Source organism: Sceloporus occidentalis, unplaced genomic scaffold (assembly GCF_023333645.1).
Source record: "Sceloporus occidentalis isolate IW3139 unplaced genomic scaffold, rSceOcc1.0.p SCAF_5, whole genome shotgun sequence".
NCBI lineage: Eukaryota > Metazoa > Chordata > Lepidosauria > Squamata > Phrynosomatidae > Sceloporus > Sceloporus occidentalis.
Window position 1 is genome coordinate 175,848,836 of NW_028316985.1, and position 14,562 is coordinate 175,863,397.

Here is a 14,562-nt window from a genome sequence, read left to right on the forward strand (position 1 = left end):
TGCACTGCTGGAGTGCCTGGAAGCCAAGCCACGTCTGGACAGTCGGGCAGCTTTCAAGTGTCTTGGGCGCATGTGGCATCTAAACACCATGTCCCCAAGCCGCTGGGAAACTGGTGTTTAGAGCCGGTCTGTTTCACCCCTCACCCACCCAAATACTTTTCCCTTTTGGCAGCACAATGTCCTTTTCTTATCCCACCACTGCAACCAGTTACGTAAAGGTGGCAACTATTCCCTCAGCTACCACCTAATTGTGACGGTGAGACTTGAACATGGGACTCTCCAAGTGTCTCCTGCACTATAAATCTCTTTAGATGCCAGCCCTCTGGTTACAGATCTCCCCCCCCCCCCCAAGTCTGGCACCAATTATTCATTGATATCCACACACCCACTATCTCAAACCTAATGTGTCCCAAACCTAAAAGACTTTTCTCCATGTTGGTAGTGTTTTAATATGTTTCTGAAATCACTTCAGACAGCTGCTTGTTGAAACAAGGTAAGAAATTTATTTGCAAGTCAGGCTGAATACAGTATCTCTCTTAGTAGATGGTGTTTACAATGGATATGGTGTATAAATACTGTATTAGTTACACAGTTAACAGTTTCTCTAGCTTCTCTTTGTTTCTTTATAGCTTTTATTTAAATATGTTCCCTTACAGACTTAAGTTCTCACAGAACCTATAACAATCTTTGTATCTTATAACCCTTCTGGTTACCTGTGACTCCACTAGTCATCGAACACTATGTCTCCCACGAGACACTACAAGAATTTAATTAAGAGCACTCCTCATCTCTCTCTTGGGTACCCAAAACCCTTTCCAACTGCCCTCAGAGCAGCCTAACCTGGCCTCAATGGTTTTTCATCCTTAAGGGCAGAATAAACATCAACCCCTTTCAAACCTGCTCATCCCACTTATATGCTCACTCCTGGGAGCAGCCTCCACCTTCTCCTGGCTTAGTTCCCATTGGCTGTTAACAATGTTCTGTTCTACCTGTTGTCTCTACACCTGAGTTCAGGCATCAATCAGAGTGGACACTACAGTCAAGAAATCAAAAGACTGGGTCTTAGAAGGGATGCTATGAAGGAACTAGACATGATCCTGAAGTGTATTTATCATTAAATACTAAAGTTAGGATTGCCATGCCACAATATTTCCCATTTCTCTGTATGATTGTGAAAGCTGGACAGTGAAGAAAGCTGATAGGAAAAAAATCAACTCATTTGAGATGTACTGGTGTAGAGTTCTGAGAATACAGTGGACTGCCAAAAAGACAAATAAATGGGTCCTAGAGCAAATCGGGCGCAAACTCTCCCTAGAAACAAAAGGGCTCTCCAGATCGCCCAAAGGAACAGGTTGGAGGTGCCCAGTTTCCCTCCAGAGGGACGCCGCAGCAGCCATACTGCGCGGCGTCCCTCCGGACCAAAAAGAATCTGGACCAGGTTCTTTTTGGTGCGGGGGGATGACGTCATCAGTGTGGCATTGGCGCACTGTGACGCATCCACTACTCAAGTGCAGCACCTGGAGATGTGGATGCGGTGCCATGCGTGCATGGCACGTATGGACGGTGCCACGTAAAGATGGTGCCGTCCATACGTGTTAAGAGTTCTGGAGTGTGCAGATGCTGTGTGCTCCAGAACGTTAAAATTAGCCCGAGGACGGCGCTTTCAGCCCATCAGTCTCAGGCTGAAGATGACTAAACTGACGCTGTCATAATTTGGCCGTATTGTGAGAAGAAAGGACTCAATAGAAAAATAAAGTGCGAAGCAGTAGGGAAAAGACTACATTCCAGATGGATAGATTCCTTCAGAGAAGCCACACTCATGACTGCAAGAACTGAGCAGGGCAATATAGGATATAGGTTGATATGGACATCTTTCCTTTATAGGGTTGCCATGGGTTGAAGTCAACTACATGGTAAAGGGAAGGCTGGGGCTTTAGAGTTGTCCACTGAAGTCAAAATGCATAGTTATAAGTGAAGAATAAAGTTTTAGACAAATTGAAATCTGTCATATTCTTTGATTACTGGCAAGTTTCAAGCTGTCACTCTCAAGCTGCCACTGCTCAAGTATTTAAATATATCTGGATGTTTATACATAAGCTTCATCAGGTGTATTTAGGTTGCTGCAATGTCATCTCTCCCCCCCCCCCCTTTTAATGAGTACACAGTTATATCAAAAGCTAAGAAGATAATCCTGGAAAAAGCTACTGACTGAAGGCAAAATTATAAGTTACGCAAAATGCATTCTTGGTAAAAACTTTTGGCTTACTATCTGTGATGCATGCAGTATTATGTATAGTCCACATCTACCTTGATTGCCAGATTCTTCCTCTGGTCTTATCAGGAAATTGGATTTTGGAGGTCGTGTGGTGGCTGTAGCGCCTTACAATTCTAGTCCAAAGATTCTGGCCAGTAACTGTTATTTCGCTACACCAGGGGTGGGGAATATATAACACTGCAGATGTTGTTGCATTGTTGCACCCGTCAGCTTTAGCCCACATGGCCAGTATTGTAGTGTAATGGCTGGTGTATCCTAATAGCATTTATTTGATTTATTATTTAACACACTTATATCCCATCTTTCTCCCAAAATGGGATCCAAGGCAGCTTACAATAATTTTAAAAAGTTTTAAGTAAACATTAATTTGCAAAGGTTAAAAGGGAATGAAATGTCAACATTATTAAAAACACGAATAAAAAACATTTAAAACATATTTAAAATGGTGTATATCTATCTAATGAGAGCTAGCATGGTGTAGTGGTTTGAGCATTGGACTCTGGAGACCATAGTTCGATTTCCAGCTCGGCCATGGAAACCCATGGGGTGACCTTAAACAAGTCACACTCTCTCAGCCTCAGGGGAAGGCAGTGGCAAATTTCCTGTGAACAAATCTTGCTAAGAAAACCCCATGATAGGGTCACTTTAGGGTTGCCATAAGTTGGAAATGAAGGCACACGACACACACACACATATATCTATCTATAGACAGCACACACCACTTCGCACACTGCAACTCCATAGTTAAAATTCAAAAGACTGCATAATGAAAACATCTTCACCTGCAAGCAGAAAAATAGGAGGAAAGAAACCAACCGAAGGAAAGGAATTCCACAGCCTAGGAATAGCCATGGAGAAGGCACTCTCCTTCTAGATCCCAGTCTACTGTATGCCTAGATCCTTAAAGTCCAACTTCACATGTGTCCACAAAAGGTTTCGTTTAACTTCTCACCTGACCTCACGTATTAGATATTATCACACCTAATAATATTCTGTACTTCCAGTAGATTCTGTACCACTTGCAGAGTTCTTGTTCTTATTACTTCTGCATGCTTTCAAGTCTGGCACTTCTCTTGCTTTTCTCTCCAAGAATTTAATGCAAGGGCCTTTGACAAATTTTGACTGTATTAGTTTTAATTATGAGTTTGCTTCGCCCATGCGGTTGCCTGTTAAGACTTTCCTCATAATTAGCTAGTTCATATTATGTGGTTTCTTTTTGTACACTACATAAAATTGTTGTTTCCTGGTTTGCCATCTTTAATAATAAATTGCCCACTCCATACAGCCTTCTAAAGAAGTGGAATTGTAATTCCATACACACAAACACCCATACATTCTCCCTTCTAGATCCAAGAGTTTTCTTTTTTAAGAGCAAGATTGCAATTGGAAATCCATGTCAGTAGGGTTTGTTTTAGATACAGATTGGATAGACACTCCCATGCTCTAACCCTGTCTTTGATAGACCAACTCCTTTCTCCTTCCTACTTCAGTTATAATGATAGCAAATACTATCAAGGTTCAGATTTTAATAGATGAATAGCACCCCAGCAGCTGATTTCTCTTGAAGATTGCCAACTGTTTTTTTTTTTTTTTTGGAAGATGCTGATTTGAGCAGTGTTTGAGTGTTCAGATATCAACTGTCCAGCCTTCCCCAAACCAACAGCTTTCAAATGTCTGGTATTACAACTCCCATACCTTCAGCCAGAATGGCATTGGATGTATGTGCTGCAGATGATGGGTCTTGTATTCCAATAGAGGCAGCCAGGTCAAGTAAGGCTGCAGTGGCCCTTATGATAGTCTTGTAAGCAGGGCGACCAAACATCCTAACTGCAAAGGAAGACAAGGCACTACAAAGCAGAAGGCATTGAAGAAAAATGTATGGCCTTAGCAAATAAAAGCTAAAAACACTAATATGAATATAAATTTGGACTTCTTAGCCATGCTCAAAATGGAAGACATTTTAACATTCTTCCTGGACAGGAGGTTAAAATGTAGTATATGTCCTGGAAAAGGAGGATGTCTGGTCACCCTGCTTGTAAGGCGAAACAATTCATTTTGTTTATATTCGGCTGTTTAGAACAAGACTTGAATTATGGTGGTTTGCACTATTAAAGCACAGAGATGCTTAAAATATAAATATTTTAAGTTCACCAAGTGAGTTCATAGCAGAAGGGAGGTTTCAGTGAGGGATTTTTCCCCTTGAGCCACTGTATGATATAGCACCTCTGAAAAATCATAGACATGAATATGAAAATCAAAGCCTACGAGGGATAGTTTGTTGAAGGACCTCTACAAATGTTTACCCTGGAAAAATGATTGAAATGGGACATGGTCGCGCACACACTTAGTCTTCTGAAGGCTATCACACAAAAGAGGACCAAGATTAATTATCTGTTCCATAAGGTAGGACGAGCTCTAATGAGTGTAATCCTCATTCATCAGCATGGGACATTGTACAGCTGTCCCTCCTGATTCGGTCTTTCATGGACGGCAAGCTGGGAGGGACATAATGGCGCACACGTCTGAGGAGCGCTCCCTCATTGAAATCAATGGGGCTCCAATATTGGTGATTTTCCTGATTTGCTGGGCGGGGGAGGGATCCAGAATGGAAGAAGACAAACATACTTCTTGAGGAAGCAAATAAGGTTAAGTGGTCCGTGAGAAATGTCCTCCATTGTGCTGTCAGTCAGTCAGGGATGAAGTTGTCCTCTAGTTCCAGTGAACTGTTTTCTCTTCTTTGTGAATCTGGGTCATCTTTCAGATAGTCTATTAACAAACCCTAGTATGGAATACAGAACAACAGAGCACTGTATTCGTCTCTCTCTCTCTCTCTCTCTCTCTCTCTCCTCTTTTTAAATGACAACTCTGTAATGTGATGAAGGGGATAAAGTAAATGAGGCCAGAGCAACAAGTAATGGAACAGCATAGTGGCAACAAGAAACAAATGTTCTATTTCTTCTGAACTCATGAATCCACCTGATTCACTGGAATACCCAAATTATCCCCATGCTATTTGGAATAAAGCTCCAATGAGAAATTGAAGTGTCCGGGCTGGAGAAAAGCTTGCAATGATACACAAAACATAGGGTTCAAAAAGTAATCCAAACTGGCAGCAATGTCTTATATTGTGTGATATCATATTCATGTATGTTCAGGAGGTGAGACATTTGTCAGGTATTTCTTGGTCTGATGGCAGCAGTTCTGGACAAAGTTCAGTAAAGAGGAAAGACCAAGGGGCCTATTTACATCATACAATCATAGAGTTATATATTCCACTTTAACTGCCATGACAGAATTGCATGGAATTCAGGGGTTTATAGTTTGTCACTAGATCTACTAGAGAACCAGCATGGTGCAGTGGTTTGAGCATTGGACTATGACTAGTTCAGCCTTATAAACCCCAAGGGTGACCTTGGGCAAGTCATGCTCTCTCAGCCTCAAGATGGCAATGACAACCCCTTAGGTTTGCCATAAGTCGGAAACAACTAAGGCACACAACAACAACAACAACAACAACAACAACAACAACAACCTCTGTGGCTGGGAATTCTCAAAGTCCTCCTTCAACTGCAAATCTTGGCTTCCAGGGAGGAAGCAGACTTACGCTACAACGTCTTTTGCTCAGTTGGCCTCAAAGATGCTGCAAGATCCCTTTGCATACTGATTTGATGGGTTTACTCTCATTGGGACTGACTTCCACTCTTTATAAACCAATGCTCTTTGCATGCTGACCTTCCAGATTAACACGGCTATGGCTCTGAATTCTACCCCCATTGCATCAGTGGATGAATGGTGAGTCAACACAAAGGTAAATCCCATTGATTCAACCATTCCTATTCTAGCTAGGATTAACAATAGAATTCAGGCCAACGAACATCTGTGTGTCTTTGTTGGGTGGAAAATATATATTCAGTCTGTCTAGTCTGTCTGATTCATGGCATTCCTGGGCAAAGATTCTATACCTCTTTCTTCCTTTTTCTCCCCCCTTCCCTCGCTCCCCCTCTCCATCACTCTCTCCCCCCTTTAAGAGCACCGCATATAATTCTGATTGGCTGTAGCTATGCAGGTCTTTTCTCTCATTCTCTCATTCCCTCCTCCTCCCTTTTTTCCATCCTCTGTTGCTGTGCGGAGTCCAGCTCTGACACAGCAGCAGCATCATGGATGAGATGCCAGCAACAGATGCTGCACACCAAGACTTGCATTCATAGACCAAATTCAGAAAGCCGTCCCAAGAAAGGAAAAGATCAGAAGGAGGGACAGGAGAGAGGGAAAAGCCAATTTAAAAAACAAAACAAGGCAACCATCACAGGCATTCATCCATCCCTTCTCCCACAATAAAAGAGAGAATTTCTTCCTTCCAGCTTTCTGATTTTTGCAGCCTTTGACTGTCTGCTGCGTGCTGATTTTCCTTTGCGGCCATGTCAAAGCAAGAGGCCAACAGCATGACCGATGGGGAAACCAAAATGTCCTGCAATGGAAGAGAAGAAAGCACATTGGGATCAGTAGCTGGAAGAGGAGAACAGAAAGTTGGACAGAGGCAAGAAATTGTCTGGAGGAATGTGATCCTTATGGCCTTGCTCCATGTCGGGGCTGTGTATTCCCTGTTCCTCATTCCTAAGGCCCATCTGCTTACTCTGATCTGGGGTAAGTTAAAAATAAAGGTTTGATTGATTGACGGTTTCCACAAAAGGAAAAGTATTTTTTTTTTCTTATTTTTTTCTCCCTCCTCCCCACTCTGTTGCCCTGGCGGATTAGTTCATAACGTACGACGTATTTTTGTCTGTCTTGGTTTAAATTTTCCTTTTAAAAAATTTAGTTATTCAGCTCATATGTATGGCTAGGTTCAGTGGTTTCAAAGTTCCAATTTTGTTGAAATGATGTTCTGTCTTTGGAGCTGTGCACAAGATCAAACTATTGATTGCTCTGGAATTGTGTATTTGTGCCCTTAACATTTCCTAATGTTTAATATCTATAGTTTTATATATATATATATATATATATATATATATATATATATATGTATATATGTATATATATATATATGTATATATGTATATATATATATATATATAGAGAGAGAGAGAGAGAGAGAGAGAGAGAGAGAGAGGGGGGGGGCCTGGGGGAGCACTTATTCTTCATAGGTGTGCATGGGGATGGAGAAATAGATTACCTTCTGTTTAGAGACAAAAGGCTAGCCAAAAGGTAAAAGCAATCTGCATCAGAGGGTCTTGTGAATGCCCACTTTGAGATTGTCTTGTATGTAGGAGGCATAGATTGTAACCCTAGGGTAGAACCACAATTATTTTTAAAGCTTCTCTCTAACAGTTGTTCAAAAGGGATCATTGTTCAGGGGTGGGTGGATTTGTGTGTTTGTGTGTGTGTCAGAGAGAGAGAGAGAATTATTATGTACATGGGTGAAAGAAATAGATGGTCAATTGAAAAAATGTTCCCCAATCCACAACACATGGTGGGTGTGTGCCTAATTCTTCTTCTTCATCATCATCATCATCATCATCATCATCATCATCATCATCATCATCAGAGCTTTACCTTGTTTGCCATCATAGATTTGTTCCTGTAAGTGACTTCCCTGTTTACTTTTGACTCACTCCTGAATGGAAAAGTAAACCTTTCACATTGCAATTCCAGACATGTCCCCCAAAGCTCAGTGGGGCTTGCTTCTGGAAAGGTGGCTACAGGATTGCAGCCTCAGTTAAATAATTTGGGAGACTGAGGGGATAAAAAAAAAAGCAATTGCAACTCCTGAGCTGCATGCAGAATTGTTAGGGCTTAACATTTTGCAGCATTAGTCCATAACAGTCCTAAGCCAACCCCTCTTCAGTTCCTACTGCTCTATTAAAATTTTCCCCCTCCTTTTTGAAAATGTACTTTGGTTGATGTTTTATAACCTCCTTATTTCTGATGTCAACTGCATGAAAATACTATCGGTTTACATCTGTTCATGTTCACAGCCAAGAGTTTTTAGTTTCAGCTAACCTTGGAAGCCATGTTTCACATTATGGCTCCTATCCCTAGAGGTGACTTTCCTCTTTCTACATTGGCAAGCTGCAGAGAGAGAAGAGTGCCTTTCTATATGACCATGCCTTCCCCTCCTCATTGTGCCAACAAGTCTGTCTCTGAGATTGTTATTATTATTATTACATTTTATTTAGTAGTGATTTGTAGGCTAAGACATACCCCACTTAAGTTCTTCCTGCTCAAGGAGCTTACACCTAAAAAATTTATGGTAAGGAGAACAAAGGGAAAGATGGAGGCAATGAAGGTAAGAGAATGGACAAACATACCTATGCCTTGTTTTAGTTAAGGATGAGATTTAAAAGGGGTCAAACGGAGAGCTTTGCAGAAGAGGTGTGTTTTACATAGGACCTTATCACATGGGAGGGAAGTGCCCAAATCCCATGGATAAATGGGGTTTAAATCTGGGAATATCTAGCAAAACCGGGATTGTTTTCAGACGACGTCAGGCTAACTGAGCATTAATACGACATTAACCCGTGCAGAAAGTCGCAAAATTGTGCGGCTTTTTACTTTCAGGATTTTCTCGAAAGTAAAAAGTAGTATGATTTTGCAACTTTCTTGCAAAAGACGTGATTAGTGTCACATTAATGCCCAATTAGACTGACGTGTCTAAAAACAATCCTGCTTTTGCAGGATCTAAACCCCGTTTATACATGGTATTTGGGCACTTTGCTTCCAGTGTGATAAGGTCCTAAAAAAGATGAAGGACAAATGACAGTGGATTAGAAGCCAAAATTTAATGATAAATGGGAACACCTTCCTGGCAGTTTTGTAATCTCTAGATTTTGCACCATCGAACTAAAAAGAGCTCTCTGTTATTTTGTTGGATGACTGTAATTGTGGCTTCTCAGAATACTGTACCAGTAGGATGATGTGAATCTGATCCAATGCTTCTTTTTATCCTTTTCTCCTTTCACCGTCTTATTGTTTATCTGTGTAACATGCACTTGCAGACTTGTCTGGAGCGCTTACAACTCTGGAGCTGCAACCCCAGAAACTGTTTATCATGATTATTTGTTTATTCTGCATGGACAATCACTTCTTCCATCCCCTTGGCTGAAATGGTATAAGCTAGGGGGCAACAAAGGGGTTGTGCCCTCTCTTGCCTTTTTGCCTTTTGGTGATGGTGGTTGGGAAGTAATCTACTCCATAATGGAAAGCTGTGGTCTCCTTCCTTCCCCAGTGCTAGAGTGTTTTGGGTTTTTTAAGAGGAGGGGAGAACTGCAGTGCATCTATCCCTTTGAAACCACATTACCCCCCAACCTGAATCCTTTGTGGACTGGATTGTATTCTCTCATCTTTGTATCAGCACTTCATTCTCCGACCATCAACATAAGCCCCAACATCTCAGATGAGCACTAGGTCAGTTGTTTAGGGATAAAGAGAAATTTGATCTCCAGGTGCCAGAGTAAATTGTCACCGGCCACTTTATTTTTAAATTATTTTTAATATAAGATATTACAACCACATTGGTGTACATATTTACATAATTGTGTCTTCCTTCCATCTTTATAAATTCAATACATTTGTATTTCTTATGCTTACTTTCTTTACCAGTTCCCCCACACTCACACTACTCATGTATATGTCTGGTACATTTAAAAAACCATTAAAAAAATCTCCTTTTCTAGACATAGTATTTCTTTTTCAATTTTTACACTAAATATATTATAAAATATTTCTAAGTGGATTGTATCTTTATTCTCGTTCGCTCAAAAATAATACTGACATGTGATCCTTTTTCTTCTTTTAGATAGTCCATCCAAGGTTTCCAGTCTTGGTTAAACTGTTCCATTGATTTCTGTCACCAGCCACTTTATGAGATCCAGTTCTATTTTTAATCTGAGTCAAATGAGAAAGTGGGTGTGTTGAATCAGTGCCTGGAATCAGTAAGGGAATGTGTGAGGACTGTTAAACCTAAACTGGAGGTATCACTGAGTGATAGGAATTATGGTTTGTCTGACCTCAGACAAAGTGATGGTTAACCTGGAGCCCTTTCACACTGTATATTTACAGCACTTCTATATCACTTTAGCTATGATTGGGCCTTCTTACAGAATCCTGGGATTTGTAGTTTGGGGAGACACTAGAGTCTTCTAACAGAGAATTCTAAATGCCTCACAAAACTACAAATCTCAGGATTTCATAGGATGCAATGACGGAGGAAAAAGCAAACCCTTGTTTTGTGGTGGACCTGTCGTTCACCTAAAAAGCAAAGTTTGCAGTCATGAGGTGAAGCTGCAGACAGCTTTGTCACAGGAGCACAAAGCATATTTCACCAACAGCCCAGGCAGTGACCCCTTCTAGGCAGAGATAGCCTGACCATCTCTTGCGCGCGCACGCACACATACACACACACCAACTAGACTACTGTAGTTCCATTCAGAAGGTTTTCAAAACATGAATTTAGTTCCAACTACAGCTGCTGGGTTGCTGACTTGGATTAGTTGAATGAAATATCTCATGCATCTGTGCTGGATACTGAATCATTAATGACCACAATTAAAATGATTATGCTTGCCTTTTAAAACCTTAAACAGCTTGGAAGCCATATGTCTAAATGCTACAAGATTCCTTTGTATACCTTTGTATACCCTTATGCAAGATGTGATGGAGCTTATATTCATCAGAAAGCCCTTCTCTGAATCTTCCCCAGATTGGTTTTAATCTACTAAGAAATTACTTTTCAGCATATAAATGGACTACGAAGGAGATATTGTTCTCTGGGCTACTCACATACATAAAATAGTGAAATGCACATGTTAAAAATACAGTATCCTAAAACAAAACATAACATCAATTGACAGAAAGAAAATCATTATCAGTGCATGGTGCAAGAGTGACAGTGACCAAAAATGTATAGCTCTTAACATGCCTTTAAATTGACTTTCACTTACGGTGATTCTAGCCAACATGGCATAGTGGTTTGTATGTTGGACTATGACACTGCAGACCAGGAGTTGATTCCCAGCTTGACTATGGAAACCTACTGAGTGAACTTAGGCAAGTCACATGCTCTCAGCCTCCGGGGAAGGCAACGGCAAACCTCCTGTAAACAAATCTTGCCAAAACAACAACAACAACAACCTAGGGTAACCATAAGTCAAAAACAAATTGAAGGCCACAACAATAAACAAATATTTGGCAAGATTTCTTCAGAGAAGGTTTGCTCCAGGTTGACTCAGCCTTCCATTCTTTATTAGGTTGGTTAAATTAGTCCTTAACATGTTGGGGTAATTGGCTAACACATTGTAAACCACTTATAGAGAGTCTAGCACTATAAAGTGATAGAAATGTAAGTGCTATTGATATTCTTCTAAGGCCGAGAAGTGTGACTTGCTTAAGATCACCCAATGGGTTTCCATGGTTGTTCAAAACCTGATCTCTTGGACTTCTAGTCCAACACTCAGACCACTACACCATACTGCCTCTCATAATTAGGTTATATGTTTTAAAACAGAGGGGTACTGAACCATCCATAGCAAAGCACCAGCTGACTTCTTGGATGAAGTTGTGGAGAGGGGGCAAATACCCTTTGTATTTAAAAGACCCTCTCTTTGGTAGCCCCGCCCCCCCCATTCTGCTATAGGTGGAACCATAGGTTCTCAAAGTTCAGGAAAGTATATATGGGGAAAGACAGCATATTATGTATCCTGATCCTATATCTTGAATAGGTTTAAAGGTCAACGCTCCACACTGTTGAATTGGTTCAGAAACTGGCAATTTTCTTACTGGTTCTGCTGATTTGATTGGATTGACTTTTTAGTGCTGCTTCTGGTGATAGTTTTGTTAAGATTTATGTATTTATTTGCATGATAATTTGCTTTCACTCTTTCCTACAATGTGAGACCCAAAGCAGCTTACAGTTTAGGTTAATACAAAATAGACCTAAAGCAATGTTTAGTCTGAATATTTAAAAATAATTAGCTAAATAATCAAATTAAATATATATATATATACAGTACACACACACACACACACACACATTTAAAATAATTTTTTAAATATGTAAAAACATAACAGTGAAGGTAAATTACAGCACATCCCATCAGAAGGCGCTTCTGCATTTGGCCAGTTAACAACTGAAAGCCTGTCTAAACCAATAGATCTTTGTCTGATGGCAGAAATGAGGTTTTTTTGGCACAAATGCAGGGAAAATCTGTTTAAATGCATCTGTCTCAAATTATTGGTTATTTTACTAATAATCTGAGATTTTGTCTTTCTGTAATGTTATGGCATAATTGAAAATTATGTAGTTTATAGAAACTACAGTCCTAATCATTCTGTCTTACCTGAAGGTAACAAAATCCTTCTGGAGTTTGAGAATCTCTCATTAGTGCATTTCATAAATTAATTATCCACTGTGTGGATAATTTCATCTGTCTCCTGCCAGGCTTTGCCATGGATAAACCAAGGGGGAAAGATCAAGAAACAAAGAAACAAAATCAAGTCAATAAGTATGTAAAAGGAACATCTGATATATAAAACCTAAATTGGATTGCAATGCAATGTAAAGAAAATTAAAAAGTACTGGTATAATAATTTGATACTTATTACAGTAAGTGGCATTCAAGTGTGATTCGTTTGCATATTTCAAAATGGATTGTAGCAGGTGGCAAGAAATAAGTTTCTGGTTTAAGTATAGTGGTCTAGTTTAGTATGTCAGTTTATTAATGCTGAGATGGTAGTGTATTTTTCTGTATCAAGATTTCACAGCAATCACAGTTCAGTTTTTCTTAAAGCAAACCACTTCAGTTCTCGCTATTGATAAAAACACAATCATGTTCCTTTCTGCAATAAAGTATCTATCTCCACCCAGAAAAAAAATGCCTAGTATTTCTATGTCAAGATCCATACAGATCTCTTATCCCATCATGGGCTTTGGGCCTAAATACCAACAAGGCACCAGATCCTCTCTGATTTTGGAAAGTGAGCAAGGTCAGGCTTGGTTATTCCTTGGATAGAAGACTGCTAATAAATATCAGGTGTTGTAAGCTATATATTCAGAAGAAGGAACTGGCAAAACCACCTCTGACTCTTGAGTACAGTGGTGCCTTGGTATCCTCTGAGGTTTGGTTCCAGGACCCCGGTTGATACTCAAATTTGTGGATGCTCAAGTCCCATTAAATACAATGGTACAGGAAAATGGCTTCCATTATATAAAACGGAAACAACAACAACAACGTTTGCATTTTGGAATTTATGTATTTTAAAAATATTTTCAAGTCTGTGGATGCTTGAATCCATTGATAAAGAATCTGTGCATATGAAGGGACAACTGTATTCCTTGCCTAAGAAACTCTATGAAATTCGTGTGGGTGCCATAAGTCGACAGGTGACTTGGAAGCACACAGACACACATCATGGTCTTCATAACATTAAACAGCCTTCTCCACACAAATAAAAAACAACTTAGCACGGTCTCCTTCAAACTGCACAATTGTAGCTTTTTTGATGATGCATGTACCTTAAATGCCACTGTTGCATCCTTTGGAATCCCTGGATTTGTAGTTTGGTGAGATACTAGATAAGGCATCCTGGTTCAAGAGCTGCTTTCTCAGATTTGTCAAGGGCATTCATTGCATTCCCATTACACACTCCCCCATCCTCTGAAATAGAAACTGTTTCCTCTCCAAGGAAGAACAATATTTGCTATTCTCTACTGACTCTATCTTCTCCCTGTTGCTGCGGCATAAACACCTACACATTTTATTTTGGGAGAATTATTTTCTGGAAGGTCTGGCGCATTTTTAATCTATAAAAGAACTGGTAGCAAAAAAAATGCCAAGAGCAACACAGGACAAAGGTACATGCTCCTTTTCTCATGCAGATGGAAGGAAATGATGTGTGACCATTGGGGTGAAAATTTCATAGGACAAGCCGAAAATCTCCAAAATTTCTCAAGAGATCAGGATGTTATATTCTTCCCTAGTAGTGTCCTTATGCCCTTGAACAGCTGTGTCTCTGGCAATAATAGAAGACATTTTATCCACCATGGAGATAATGTCAACTAATTCATTTTTCCTTCTGTGAAAGTATGGAGCTTCATTGTTGTTGTTGCTACTGTTGTTGTTGAATGCCTTCAAGTCATTTCCAACTTAAGGCAAATCTAAGGCAAACTAATCATGGGGTTTCTTGTCAAGATTTGTACAGAGGACGTTGGCCATTGCCTTTCCCTGAGGCTGAGAGCATGTCACTTGCCCAAGATCACGCAGTGGGTTTCATGGTCGAGCGGGGATTCGAACCTG

General features: G+C 40.2%; 1 protein-coding gene across 1 annotated transcript in view; it reads left to right on the top strand.

Annotated features, from left to right (window-relative positions):
- Positions 1-6,374: 6,374 nt before the first annotated feature.
- Positions 6,375-14,562, top strand: part of SCD5 (stearoyl-CoA desaturase 5) — a 52,785-nt gene continuing 44,597 nt past the window's right edge. Inside the window, exon 1 of the mRNA XM_089526224.1 lies at positions 6,375-6,919. Coding sequence (XP_089382350.1) covers positions 6,694-6,919 — 226 coding nt within the window. The 5' untranslated portion in view covers positions 6,375-6,693. The remainder of the gene's footprint in view (positions 6,920-14,562) is intronic.